The sequence below is a fragment of the Chelonia mydas genome, chromosome 1, assembly GCF_015237465.2.
Source record: "Chelonia mydas isolate rCheMyd1 chromosome 1, rCheMyd1.pri.v2, whole genome shotgun sequence".
In the NCBI taxonomy this organism is placed as follows: Eukaryota; Metazoa; Chordata; order Testudines; family Cheloniidae; genus Chelonia; species Chelonia mydas.
In genome coordinates, this window is record NC_057849.1 from 195,942,536 (window position 1) to 195,957,471 (window position 14,936).

The 14,936-nt window shown below is 46.0% G+C and overlaps 1 protein-coding gene and 1 long non-coding RNA gene across 3 annotated transcripts in view; one reads left to right on the forward strand and one right to left on the reverse strand.

The window, feature by feature from the left end:
• Window positions 1-1,231: 1,231 nt before the first annotated feature.
• LOC122464166 lies at window positions 1,232-7,092 on the forward strand. Its single transcript, XR_006288088.1, has 3 exons — window positions 1,232-1,361; window positions 3,291-3,300; window positions 7,082-7,092. It is a non-coding gene; the product is annotated as an uncharacterized LOC122464166 (long non-coding RNA).
• LOC102935510 (coagulation factor V) overlaps window positions 4,935-14,936 on the reverse strand; it is a 78,733-nt gene continuing 68,731 nt past the window's right edge. For both annotated transcript variants that reach the window (XM_037908809.2, XM_037908803.2), the window contains exons 20-25: window positions 14,400-14,494; window positions 12,195-12,350; window positions 10,865-11,009; window positions 9,432-9,580; window positions 8,342-8,524; window positions 4,935-6,827 (exon numbers count right to left, since the gene is read on the reverse strand). In XM_037908809.2, coding sequence (XP_037764737.1) covers window positions 6,681-6,827; window positions 8,342-8,524; window positions 9,432-9,580; window positions 10,865-11,009; window positions 12,195-12,350; window positions 14,400-14,494 — 875 coding nt within the window. In that variant the 3' untranslated portion in view covers window positions 4,935-6,680. The remainder of the gene's footprint in view (window positions 6,828-8,341; window positions 8,525-9,431; window positions 9,581-10,864; window positions 11,010-12,194; window positions 12,351-14,399; window positions 14,495-14,936) is intronic.

Below are 14,936 nucleotides of genomic sequence, written 5' to 3' on the forward strand. Positions count from 1 at the left end.
CAATGTCAGGTTTTTTTGGTAAAAGAAAAATAGTTGATTTAGGTTTTTGGGAAATGCAAAGTTCCAGTGATCTTTTTGACAGTGTCTCTGCTAACAATTTAAACAAACAAACAAACAAAAATCACAAAAAGTAAAAACAAAGAAAACTAGGTTCAATTTGAACCAAAAACATGTTGGCAATTGTCCACAATTAATTTTGGATATAACCAACCACCAACTCTCGCTCTGGGATACATTTACAGGGCACTTGTCCATGCTGTACTGTTCTGTTCTCTGGCTCTCACAGATGCATAGATTTTAAAGCCAGAAGGCACCATTATCATTATCCAGTCTGACTGCCTATAAGACACAGGCCATAGGACTTGCCTGAATTAACTCCTGCTTCAAGTCTAATAACTATGATTGAATGAGAGCACATCTTTTAGAAAAATGTGCAATCTGATTTAAAGATTTCCAGTGACAGAGAATCCACCACATCTCTAGTAAATTGTTCCTGTGGTTAATTACCTTCACTTAAAATGTGCATCTTGTTTTCAGTCTAAAAATGTCTAGCTTCAACTTCCAACCATTGGATTTTGTAATGCCTTTTTATGGTAGATTAAAGAGCTGTCTATGTTCAGAAATCTCTTCTCCGTGTAGGTACCCGTAGCATTTGTTATACCTTTGTCTGTTAAAGCAGGGGTGGGCAAACTTTTTGGGCAGAGGGCCACATCTGTGTGGGGACATTGTATGCAGGGCCAGGGCAGGGGTGCAGGAGGGAGTGTGGGGTGTGAGAGGGGTGTGGTGTGCAGGAACGGGCTCAGGGCAAGGGATTGGGGCAGAGGAGGGGTGTGGGGTGTATGAGGGGGCTCAGGGAAGGGGGTTGGGGTGCAGGAGGTGTGCGGATTGCGGGAGGGAGCTCAGGGCAGGGGGTTGGGGTACGGGGTGCGAGAGGGATTTCGGGCTCCGGGGTGGCAGCGGTGTGCACTGGGGCGAGGGCAGGTTCCCTGCCTGCCTGCCCTGGCCCCATGCCACGCTACTCTGGGAAGCGGCCAGAACCACGTCCCTGCGCAGCCCCTGGGGAGGGGGGAGCACAGGGCTCCATGCGCTGCCCTTGCCGTGCCTCCAGGTACCTCCCCCGAAGCTCCCATTGGCCGTGGTTCCCTGTTCCTGGCCAATGGGAGCTGCAGGGGGCGGTGCCTGGAGGCAAGGGCAACACATGCAGCCCTGTGCCCCCACTCCCCTCCCCCCCCAGGGCCGTGGTGCTGGCCGCTTCTGAGAGCTGCACGGGGCCTGTGGCACCATGGGGGGCAATCCTGCGGGTCGGACCCAAAGCCCTGAGGAGCTGGATCCCGCCCACTGGCCGTAGTTTGGCCACCCCTGTGTTAGGCTGAAGAATACTCTATTATCAATTTGTTTCCCCCATATAGGTTCTTCCAGCTCATTGACAAAAATCTTAAACAACAGAAGAATCGATCCCTGTGGGATTCCACCAGAAACACAGCCGGTGGATGAGGATTCCTCACATTTACAATTTCATTTAGGGAGGTATCAGTTAGCTATGTTTTAATCCATGTAATGTGTGGCATGTTCATTTTGTATCATTCTAGTTTCTTAACAAATTAAAATACCATGTCAAGTGCCTTACAGAAGTCTAAGTATGTTACATTGACACTGTTACTTTTAGCTAAACTTGTAATCTCATCCAAAAAGATATCCAGTTAGAAAACAGATTTTGTCACCCTATAAACCCATGTTGATTGTCATTAATTATATTATCCCTCATTAAGTCTTTCATCATCAAGTCCCACATCAGCCGTTCTATTATTTTGCTCGGGATCCACCTCAGACAGACAGGCCTATAATTACTTGGTCCTCCCATTTATGCTTTTTAAATACTGGCATAACATTAATTTTCTTCCAGTCTTCTGGAACTTCCCCAGTGTTCCAAGACTTATTCAAAATCAATAGCAGGGGCCAGAGAGCCCCCCAGCCAGCTCTTAAGATTCTTGGATGAAAATTATCCAGACCTGCTGATTTAAAAATGTCTAACTTTAGTAGCTGTTGTTTAACATCCTCCTTAGTTACTGTTGGAATGGAAAGTATTTCATCATAATCATATGAGATGAAACTACCGTTTTTCCCCCAAACATAGAACAGAAATATTTATCAAACACACATCTGCCTTTTCTGTGTTATTATTGACAATTCCCCTATTTCCTCTAGTAATGGACCAGTTACCATTGTAGGATTCCTTTTGTTCCTAATGTATTTAAAAATTCCTATGGCAAGCAGAAATAAAGACAAGAAGATTTCTTTGTGTTGTTTTGCTTCTTTTATTAAGTTTCTACCATTGCTGACTTGTGTTTTTTGTTAATTTCTATTAACTTCCCCTTTTTCCCACTTGGCATTAGAACAAATGGAAAAAAGGGGAAGTTGATAGCAACTAATATAATTTATATATAAAATTTTACAGCTGCGTTTACTTCGTCTCTCAGAGCCAGGCTGCTTTCTAACCAGCATAGTCTTGCACCTAAACAAACAGTGACACATTTAGAATTGGTGGGGCCCTGTGCGCAGCTTCATTTTCGGGGCCCCCACCTTGGTAGTGGCAGCTGGGAGCCCTGAGCCCTTTTAAAATCGCCAGGCCCCAGGGCAACTGCCCCTTTGGCCCCACCCCCCGTCGGCAGCCCTGGGTGCGGGGGGTGCTGCAGTACTTCTATGTGGGGCTCCGTTGCCGCCCTAGACCACTTATGTTAAAACATATTGTTAGGAGCACAGAACTGTAGGGGCTGCCAAAACTTCCCCATGCCACTCCACCAGCACCTTGACATATGTTAAGAATCATTAAGAAAGGGATAGACAAGACAGAACATATCATATTGCCTCTATATAAATCCATGGTACATACGCCCATGTTTTGAATATTGCATGCAGATGTGGTCGCCCCTCTCTAAAAAGATGTATTGGAATTGGAAAAGGTTCAGAAAAGGGCAACAAAAATGATTAGGGGTATGGAACGGCTTCTGTATGAGGAGAGATTAATAAGACTGGGACTTTTCAGCTTGGAAAAGAGATGACTAAGAGGGAATATGATAGAGGTCTATAAAATCATGACTGGTGTGGAAAAAGTAAATAAGGAAGTGTTATTTACTACTCATAACACAAGAATTATGGGTCACCAAATGAAACAGGCAACAGGTTTAAAACAAACAGAAGGAAGTATTTCTTCACACAATGCACAGTCAACCTGTGGAACTCTTTGCCAGAGGATGTTGTGAAGGCCAAGACCATAAGAGGGTTCAAAAGAGAAATAGAGAAGTTCATGGAGGGTAGGTCCATCAGTGGCTATTAGGCAGGATGGGCAGGGATGGTGTCCCTAGCCCCTGTTTGCCAGAAGCTGGGAATGGGTGACAGGGGATGGATCACTTGATGATTACCTGTTCATTTCATTCCCTCTGGGGTGCATGGCATTGGCCACTATCAGAAGACGGGATACTCGCTAGCTCCTCTAGTCACTTAGAAGCGGGCTTTTTAAAACCCGGGTCTCCCTGAGTAGCCCTGAGTAACCCCGCCCCCTGGTTAAGGGTTGATGGGTGCTAAAAGGCTTAGGGATCACAGCTCTGTTAAGACGCTCTTAGCCTTGCCAAGCAGGCCTCTTGGCTCAGCAAACTCACGATCCCCCAAACTGTTAAATAATATTTCTTCACACAACACACAGTCAACCCGTGGAACTCTTTGCCAGAGGATGTTGTGAAGCCCAAGACCATAAGAGGGTTCAAAAGAGAAATAGATAAGTTCATGGAGCATAGGTCCATCAATCGCTATTAGCCAGGATGGGCAGGAATGGTGTCCCTAGCCTCTGTTTGCCAGAAGCTGAGAACGAGCGACAGGGGATGGATCATTTGATGATTACCTGTTCTGTTCATTCCCTCTGGGGCACCTGGCACTGGCGGAAGACAGGATACTGGGCTAGATGGACCTTTGGTCTGACCCAGTATGGCTGTTCTTATGTTCTTGAGACAGGTTCATCATGTAGCAGCCTTGTTAAATCTAAGGCCACTTCTGGATACTCAGGTAGAAGCTGTGTGGCCAGAAGTGCTATTTCCCCCCACCAGTGTCTGGCAATAAAGTGTGGCCCTTGCTACACAGTGATCCATGCCATCATCACCTTGGGCTCTACGAAATGTGACAATAGGTGATCACCCTGAATCTGGAGCTGGTATAAAGTGTAGCTGCTCAATTATTAAGTATTTTCATGACAAGAGCATGTAACATGGGTGTTCTGACTTACTAACAGACAACAGGAGTGGAGATTTCCATGGAAAGAGGTTACTGACAGGGAGGCAAAGATCCCTCGGCTCTGGAACCGATTTTCCCCATTTCCCACATGAATTTAGATCTGTTAATCCTCAGGACATGCCTGCAAAATCTACCTCTTTCCTTGGGAATGGTTTGAGACACATAGGGTGATGTCCTGGCCCTACTGCAGTCAGAGTTTGCCAATGATGTCACTGGAGCTAGGACTTCACTCCAGAACTTTTGTTTGTTTAAACAAAAATATTTTTGTCTGGGAAGTCATGGCTGGGTTGAACATAAAACACTTTATAATGGCTTATATGGTTATAACAACTGATCATTTAGAAATATGCAGTTATTAAAACTGTTTCACAGTATGAAAGGATCTCAGTAGTAAGGAAATTTTAGCTGCAATCAACCTGAAAACTTTCACATGAACCGTTCGGTGATTTTGCTGCAGGCCATTCTCTGATGCAAACATTTCATTTTTGGTGATGGTTTTGTCAAACTGGCAAAGTTGCCTTTCAAAATATGGAAAATCAGAAACGTTAACATTTTGCTCTTCACTCCAGAAATTCAGCTGTACTTTCAAGTGGAAAACGGTGACAGTATGAAATATTTTAAAAAGGCAGAATAAAATGTGAAAAAAATATTGATTGAGGTTTTTAAATTTTATTTCACTTTTTTATACATCTTTACTTGGAAACACATATATTTTTTGATATAAGAACTCTAATTCTCTTGAAACAGCTTGAGACAATACTTTATAAGGTTAGAGACCAAAACACGGCCCTGAGTTCTTGATGATATTCTGCCCCAGGCCATGAAGGACCCAGGTGAGCAGAGGGAGTCCTCTGCTGACAAGACTGGAGCCTAGGACAGTACTAAAAGCTTAGCTAAAACTCTGCTAAAAAGATATATTCAGGGATAGCAAATATATTCTCACTGAGCGCATCCATCCAGAGAAAATCTATAAATGTTTTCTGCACCACGGCAGCGCCACCAGCAATAATGTTGGCAAATGCTGTAGCACAGACAAGGTGTAGGTGTCTTTATCGTAGTGTTATCGAATCCTATTTTGTTACCATAACGTTTCTCATCAACAGCCAAGAAGGCTTGTTTCTTCCAGTAGGGATAACAAAACAGCATTGCCTAGCTTCTAGTGGTTAGAGCATGGGATTGGAAGCCACGAATCCTGTTTCTGGTTCTACCACTGACCTGCCATGACCTTGGGCAAATCACTGTCTCTCTCTATGCTTCTTTCCTGCCACCTATAAAGATACTGTTGATCCCCACCCAGGGGTGCTGAGCAGATTAATGGTTATTTAGGATATATAGAGTCAGAGGCATGCGTGGTGTTTAAAAAAGCAAATATAAAGATGAGGGCCCTAGATTCTCGGAGAAGGGGTTGCAGATCCTTGATCTTGAGGCCACTTCTATGTCAGCCCCAGCAGAGATCAGAGCAGAGTGGAGGCTTCTCTTACCTACACTGGCAGGCTATGACCCTCCAAGGGACCACCTACCAGCCAGGGATAGCTGGAGTGCAGCATCACACCCGCTTCCCAGCCCCAACACCAACGGCTACTGGATGGTGGTATAGACAGTGGTTTTATGTGTACTGGGGACTCCCCCTTCAAGGGGAATGCCTAGGGAGGGACATCTGATAGCTTTCAGCAGTGAGGGGGCTACAGAGAGAGCAAAGCTGGGCTCAGGATTAAGCCCAAGGTCCCTGCCCTCAGGGATTTAGTCTAAAATTAGGTCAGGACCAGGACAAAAGGAGAACAGACCATTGTGTGTGACTGGGGGAAGATGACAGTGGTAGAGAAATGGAGGGAATGTGTTTGGGTGCCCAGATTCCCATGGAAAGGGGCATGTCAAACTTGCATGCTTTGTGGATTTGATGTTTGTTACTTTCTCTTTTTAAGGGTGGGTCTACACTGCAGCTGGGACGGTGCAGGTAAAGAGACACGTGTTAGCTCTGCTCCAGCTTGGGTGCTAAAAATAGCAGTACGGCCATGGCGGCACGGGCTAGCCACCTGAGAACAATCCCACCTGGCCTCTGCGTCCATACGCGGTTGGCCAGCCTGAGCTGCCGCCCATGCTGCTGCTCGAGCGTGCAAGCTCAAGTGGAGCAAGCACGTGTCTACCCACCCGCTCTGGGAAGCTCCCTCCCAGCTGCTGTGCAGTTCTATCCTTAATATACATTTATATGAATGAAATATCTGCCAGTGAAATCTCTCGTTTAATTCACGTTGGCGAAACGCTAAGATCCTTGGAGGAAAGGCACTTCAGAAGGACTAAATCTGACTAAGAGTTTAAAAAATGTAGTTCTGCACAGTGATTGCTGAAAAGTGTCAGGCTCCCAGACTTGGCCGTTCATGTGTACTCTGTGTGTCCAGCATTTAGGAAGGATCACAGCCAAAGAGTTCTACCCGGAGAGCAATGCTTCGATTCCAGGTTTTAGGAACAATGCGGATGAACCTGGAAAATATGGGTGGATTTAAGAAATGCTTGACCTGTCCGCTGCTGTTCTCATTCCCCCTAAATACCTGAAAGTAAACAAAACAAGGAATTAGTTTGGGAAAAAATTATTTAAAAAAAGCAGATGCATTTGTAAGGTATCTTTTCTGCGGAAAAGGACCTAGGGGTGACAGTGGACGAGAAGCTGGATATGAGTCAGCAGTGTGCCCTTGTTGCCAAGAAGGCCAATGGCATTTTGGGATGTATAAGTAGGGGCATAGCGAGCAGATCGAGGGACGTGATCGTTCCCCTCTATTCGACATTGGTGAGGCCTCATCTGGAGTACTGTGTCCAGTTTTGGGCCCCACACTACAAGAAGGATGTGGATAAATTGGAGAGAGTCCAGTGAAGGGCAACAAAAATGATTAGGGGTCTGGAACACATGACTTATGAGGAGAGGCTGAGGGAACTGGGATTGTTTAGTCTGCAGAAGAGAAGAATGAGGGGGGATTTGATAGCTACTTTCAACTACCTGAGAGGTGGTTCCAGAGAGGATGGTTCTAGACTATTCTCAGTGGTAGAAGAGGACAGGACAAGGAGTAATGGTCTCAAGTTGCAGTGGGGGAGGTTTAGGTTGGATATTAGGAAAAACTTTTTCACCAAGAGGGTGGTGAAACACTGGAATGTGTTACCTAGGGAGGTGGTAGAATCTCCTTCCTTAGAAGTTTTTAAGGTCAGGCTTGACAAAGCCCTGGCTGGGATGATTTAATTGGGGATTGGTCCTGCTTTGAGCAGGGGGTTGGACTAGATGACCTCCTGAGGTCCCTTCCAACCCTGATATTCTATGATTCTATGATTCTAAATACTTCAGAGTTGCTGCGTTCGGGAACTGGGAGATGGACTGGATCACACCAGTGGTGTATATACAGCCTTCCTCCTCTAGGTCACTGGTTCAAATCCAGTCAAATCCAAACTGCGGTCTCTGTTTCTGTCTACATCACAAAAACTATCACCACAATTGGTGCTAACTGGCCCCTGTGTTGGCTGGGGACTGACAAATCTCTCCTTTCTTATCCCTAGATGTGGTCCCTGCAGGTCGGGATTGAAGCACTTCTGTCAAGGTGGCTTGGGGGATTTTGTAAGTGCTGTACCTGCTGTGTGGATGTATGGAGGTCTCAGCTCTGTCAATCTGGGACCTTTCACCAGCACTAAATTCACTTAAAAAAATTAAAGCAAAAAATATTTTGCAGTGAAGTTTGGCAGAGGCTTCCGCATACACATTCTATGCATTCCTTTGAAATGTCCCTCTTTAAAAGGCATGCCACTGATTTCATCCCAGGTTCAACGGCATTCCACTCACATGTAGCATCTCCTCCCTTTTATTGGTGAAAATTATTTACATCAGAAATGAAGAGCCACAAAAGGGAAGTTCGAGAGTCCTCTAAAATAGAAGAACAACTCCACCGGCATTTTAAATTCAACTGCAGGAACAATTTTTTGTGCCCCTCATTCTGGGGCTGTCCCTCGTTTGGGCCTTGAGAAGTATGACAAAGTGCTCGGGATTCAGAAAAAGGGACAGAATTCTCCGAATTTAAAATGGTACCTTTCCCACTGAAGTGGTGTTATCCATATAAGGTTTCCATTCTGTGCCTTCATCACTGTAAAGGATGGCGTAGGTTTTCACAAACAGCTCCACAGACATGGACTTGCAACCCTGGGTTGTGATAGCGGTTATCTTCTTCGCTTTGAGGAGATCAATCTGCAACCACTGCTGGTTGTTGTTTGACTACAATCAATACAAAGAGTAATGTGTGAGCAAATGTGTGTTTGTGCCAATATTAGCACAACCAGAAACGTTGCTCAATGACAGTTAAAGTGGTATGAAGACATCCACCCACCCAGAACTTCAAACCTATGCAAACCAAATTAAGGGAAGTGCTACCAGCATTCTCTGCTGGCCACACATCAGTTTAATCACTGCAGATGATACACGCTGACCCTCCATCCAGCATTCACTTCCATCGCCAATGCAGAATGAAAAGCAATAAAAATTCATCCCTGGTGAATTAACGTAGCTCTTATAAAGCACCTCTCATCAATAGATCTCAGAGTGCTTTACAAAGTATCATCATCATCCCCATTTTACAAATAGGGAAACTGAGACATGCAGGGAACTGACTTGCTCAAGGTCACCCAGCAAGCCAGTGACAGAGCTGGTTATAGAACCCAGGCCTCCTGAGTCTCACTCCAATGCTCTCTAGTCACTAGGCAGTAAAGCCAACAGAATTACACCAGATGAATTTGGCTCACAGGCCACCAACCTTCAGCGCTTACTCATCCACTGAGTCCAAAGAGACCACTCCCATGAGTAAGGGCTGCAGGGCCTGTTTCCATGCTGGGCCTGCTTCCAGTCTCCACACAGTTTCATTGCTTTCCACGTCACATTATGAAATCAGTAAATGTTCTTTTAAAAAAAAAAACAACACCACCACCTCTCTCCCTTAAAGGAGCTGGGCATGTCCCAAACCTCCCACTGGAAGGGAACTAAACAGGCTTTTCCCAGGAGGACTGAAAAGAAGAAGCCAGAGCACAGCATGGAGGGGACACAGGCCCAGACACACACCAGAGCAGCAGCACATTCGCTAACAGCAGCAGCTTTGACTGAGCAGTTTTTTCTTCTGTTTGCTTGTTACCTTTGCTTGCCAGGCATTCAACCTCCCTTGCTGATTGAGACGCGCGAGGGAAGGCTCCCATGTGTTATACCAGGATATCTTATAGGAAGAAGCTGTAATCTGAGCTTTTTTGATCTCCCCATTTTCCATTCCCAGTGGCAGAGAGCAACCTGTTAAGAGAATAGCAGTAGGTCTCCATTTAATCTCTTGAGGAGCAGTGGACCAGAGGAATAAGCAACAGGCTAGGAACGCCTGAGTTGTCATCTCGTCTCTGCCACTGACTTGCTGTGTGGCCTTGCTCAAGTCATTGTAACCGCCCTTGTGCCTCAGTTTCCCCATCTTTAAAATGGGGGTAAATGCAGGGTTGTTGTGAGCATTCATTAGTTAAAATGCGTAGAGCACTTTGAAGTTGTGAAGTGCTATCTAAATTCTAAATGCTCAGGACGTGGGAGAAGAGAATACATTTGCAGTTAGGGAGTGGAGCTCTCTTTGCCCAGTCATCACTAAAACAAAGCCCAGCAGATCTGTGAAATAAAAGGTTTGTGCGTCTGCCTGTTATGGGTGAGACTGTGAAAAGCACCCAGAGTTAGACCAATTCTGACTGAGTGCTTTTGAAAGTCCCACTCTGTATTCTTATATTGCCATTCAAATAAACTAACAAGGGACTTGTTGTCCAGGGAACTGGAAAGGGGATCCACAGTCTCTCATTTCTAGGCTGCAGGTTTGAATCCAGCCCAGGGCAGGCGCAACTGCAAATCACCCATGCGATGACTGTGCAATGGCTTGTGTGAAATGAGTTTACGGACTCAGTCCTGTTCCTGTTGGCCACAAGCTCACATCATCACCTCAGGTAGTGCTGACCATCAGCATGCTAAGAGGCCCCTTTGTTGTTGTTCTCAGAGAGGCCTATGACTGAATGAGACATGAAGAGTAAACTCTGCTCCCACTCCCGGAGGAAGTTTCCCCAGGTCTGTGTTAAGGCACATACATAAGGCAGCGTGCAGGAAGCTGGCACTGCCACTGACGATGCCTTGCCTGTTCTGTGCATAAGCAGAGAAAAGCCATCTCCAGAGCTGTCAATCCAAATACAAACACCAGTACTAAGGGTGGGCTTTTCAAAAGCACTGAACGGGGAAAGACCCCTAACATCCAGTGGCTTTGAATGGGAGTTGGGTACCTAGATGCTTTTAAAAATCGCACCCTACATTCATTAAGGCCAGGGATTTCAGAAGCATCTTGTGATGTTTGGTTGCCCAACTTGAGAAACCCAATTTTCAGAGGGTGGGCAGAGCTCAGTCTGAAAATTAGGCCCTTTGAGGTGTCTCATGTTAGGCACCGAAAATCATGAGCTGCTTTTGAAAATCTTGGTCCATTAAAAAAAAAAAATAAAAAGTGGAACCTATTTTTCTAAGGTGTAGAGGGGAACGAAGTACCCGTGAGTTCTCATTGCTCACCTTCGACTTCGCAGCCCAGGAGTTCCATCCGAAGAGTAGGCCTGTTGTAGGAGTCCGTTGGATAGACCCTAATATACCTAGCAATGATAGGTGGATCAATATGGTTGACTTTTATCCCATGGGCATCTGAATTACCTTCAAACAACTAGTAAAACAGAAAAACCAATTAAGAATTCACAAAAGATAACGATATTAATTAAAAGCAATTGCAAGCTTGGTCCTGCAAACCCTATGTCATGCGATTAAGTCTTTACTTATGCAATTTCAATGGGGCTACTCACATTTTAGCAAAACCTAAAAATACATCATCCTTATCTTTGCCTTACTATAGCATCCAGAGGCTAACTCAGGGACCCAGTGTGTTAGGCGCAGTACAGACCCGTATTAGGATATTAATAGACAGACAACTAAGACCAGTAAAGACCTAACATGTATTAACACCTGTCATTCAAACACCACGGTACTCCGGGTATGGCTACACTACTGCAGCTACAGGTGCAGCGTGCTGGAGCTGTACCACTGTAGTGCCATAGCGTTCACCCTTCCTTTGTCACTGGAAGGGGTTTTTCCACCAGTGTAGTTAATTCTCCTCTTCAAGAGGTCGATGGAAGAATTCTGCATCTACAGTGGGGCGTAGGCTGACCTAACTACATTGTACAGGGTGTGATATTTTTCAGAGCCCTGAGCAATGTAGCTAGGTCAACCTGATTTTTAGGTGGAAACCAGGCCGCAGAGTTGAGCTCCAGCAGGTAGGGGAGGGATGTTTGGGCATAGCTAGGAGACCCCTGGAAGGGCAGGTGCGATTTGGACACTTGGGCTGCACATGCGTTAGGTAGCTACTGCTAATATTGCTTTGCTAACTACTGGGACAGGGTGCAAGGGCTGGTCCGCACTGAACAGGGGCAGGAGTTCAGTCCAGCATCCCACTCTCCTTCCACATGTGCTCAGGGGAAGGACTGTGAGATAGAAGTGAGGCCTGTGCAGAAGTGGGGCTGCACAACCAGGGTTACAGGGCTGGGTTGAAGCCCAGGCTCGGGAGATTCCTTGTCTCTTATTACGATCCTGTATTCTCCTTTGTTATACACACCAGGCCAGACTAGTAAAGGGATCTAGGTGCCTCACGATGCAGATAGGCATCTAGTGCTGTTTTCAAAACGTCCTTTAGGTCCTTTGGAATTAGTGGGATTTTCTGATCTGCATCTTCATGCGCCTAGATACCTTTAAAAATCTGACCCCTTATTCCTTGAGAAAAGCCCCTGGTGGCTGCCTGTTACTTTCTGCTGAGCTGCGTAAAGCTGGGGAAGCTGTGGTGATTAACGAGCAGGCAGACCTTCTGTCCCCCAGTGCTGTTTCCTATGAAGGTGATCCACTTCCGTTTGTCCTTGCTGTAAGTCATAAAGAACTCTTTGACATACAAAGACTTCATCAACTCCTTGGCTCCCTGCGTCTGTATCCCTGTGATCAGAACTTCCCTTTGCAGGTCCACCTGTACAAGACCAAGATACACAAACTGTAAGAAAAGCTGCACCATGAACCCGATTTCATCCTCTGGCACCTAGGGCATGGTGCCCAGGCCTGCATTTAGGCACTCAAAATGGCACTTCCATGCCCGAGATGGGTAACGGGGTGTCTAAGTGCTGGCACAAGAGTTCAAATGAGGAGTTGTGTCCTAACCTATTTTATTGATGTGTGTATTTATTTGTAGGCATTTTTGGGGTGCCCACCACCACAGTATCTGGGCACCTGACAAACATTAATGAATCCATCCTCGCAGCATCTCTGGGCGAAGCAGTGGAGTGTTACTATTTCCATTGTACAGAGAGTGAGGCACAGAATGGGTAAGGCATACATTTCAAAAGCAGCCTCTGGTTTTGAGCATCCAGCCTGAGATAACCAGGGCTTGTTTTTGGGGGATGTTGAGCCCCCCACCCCAACTCCAGCTGAAGCCATCAGGGGCCATGAGTGCTCAGCACCTCTGAAAAATTAGAATCTGGTGTCTCAAGCTGGGCACAGAAGCACCCTCAGAAGAGAAGTGGGGGGAAGAAAGAAGAGAGGAAAGGTGTTGGGCTGATAGCTGGGGGAGAGTGAAGTCTTCTATTTATCCACCCAACATGGGGAGTGACAGTGCAAGCTTCCCCCATGCTAGCCCACCAACAGGCCTCCGCCCAGAGCTGCAGGTGCCATCCCCAGCGGTCAGAGGGATGTTCATTCTTCACGGCCCATCCAGTCCTTGGTCTCTCTTCTGAGACTCTCAGCAAGGGGGCCAGTTAGCACCAGTTTTGGTGGGAGAAGGGGTGGGTTTGTGATGTGGACTGAGAACATCAGCTCATTATACACAGGTCTCTGAACAAGGCTCATACTGCTGTGATTTTCTGGCTCCAGCAAAACCAGGCTGGATTCAGACAAGCGAGGTCGCAGAGGAAGCCTGCACATCCTGTTATCTATCTCGTGAGCTGTCCAAGTTCCTCCTTAGCAGCAGTTTTAATTGAAAATCCATAATAACCTGCAGCTGCTTATTGAAAGTTTCTCTTTGATCCAGTAAGATGAGCAAAGAGGCAATTTTTAGAGGAGATAGGAGATAGCACAGCTCTGACTGGGTAAGCAAGGAGTCTGGGAGGCTCCAATTTGCCACATCTGGTAAAGCAGCTGCCTAGGGATCACTCACGTCCCATTTAAGAGTATGAGCTGCAGTGACGTGCAGGACATACCGTCTGTCAAGCTACAGAGAGCAGATACCACAACAGACAGGCAATTTCTGCAAAATCTTCTAGTGCTCCAGCCAGTTCTAAGGAAGTACTCAGTGTGCGCCTGATTTTCAAAACAGCTCAGCTACCTGTTAGGCACCGAAATGAAGTGACCAGGTACTCAGAAGTACTCCGCATCCAGGAGTCTCCACTCTTGAACATCTGGCCAAGTCTTTAGGGGCCTAACAGGTCGCTGAGCTTCTCCAGGAACCTGGCCACTTGTTCTGGGGTTTCTGGACAGCCACTAGAATCGGAACAGGAAGAGCTTAAAGTACAAAACAACTTGTAATTCATTAACCGCCCCCCGCCCTCCACACACACACGCCATGTAACAGTTTGTGTTGTGAAGTAGAAACCAGATGTCTAACCCATGACTAGACTGGAGGATTAGCTGGTCACTCAGCAAGGGCTGAATACATATACACATTGAGAGGAGGGGACAGCAAAAGGACAGACTGTTTATCTACAGTATGATTATACCCTGGGCAGTGGCAGGGCAAACTTCCCCGCAATTCCCTCCGACAACAGGTCACGACCCTGACACAATACTGGGTCAGTGGCTCAGCACTCACTTGAAGAGGACCATGCGTCCTACTGAATCACCAGTACCACTTCCTGCAACACCTGAGTTTTCCTTGGCAGCCTCTTTGGGAAGTCTAGTTATAGTTTGACCTTGTTGAACACACACGACACCTAAAATAAACCCAGCATGTGTGTGGTGGTGTAGCTGCAGGCATCAGCTAACCTGTCTGGACCTTACAGTGGGCAAGTATGTATGATACCAACCATACCTGGATCCACGGAAATTCACCTTGCTCCATGTCAGTGCTCCAAGCATTATATTTTCCAGCGTTGTTTAATCTAGCTAATTTAGGTTCCCAGTAGTCTACGTGGAAAAAAGGAACAAGGATAAAAGGTAAAAATCAAGGAAAACTAGAAAGCCACTGCATGCATATTTCAGTTCTTTTTTGGTTTGTCCTGAAGAAAGAGACTCCAGTACAAATACCTGATAAGCTGTAAAGCTGACAAAAGCTTCAGAGACATTGGATGTTATCAGCAAATAGAAATTGATTGTATCTTTGAAAACATTATAGTCAGAAAAGTGGCTTTAAAAATAACAATACCTAGCTCTTATCTAGCACTTTTCATCAGCAGCTCTCAAAGCACTTTATGAAAGGGATCGGTATCATTATCCCCATTTTACAGATGAGGAAAACGGAGGCACAGAGCAGTGAAGTAATTTCCCCAACGTCACCTAGCAGACCAGTGGCAGAACTAGAAAAAAAACTCGGGTCTCTTGAGCCCCCAGTCCCGTGCTCCAACCATTA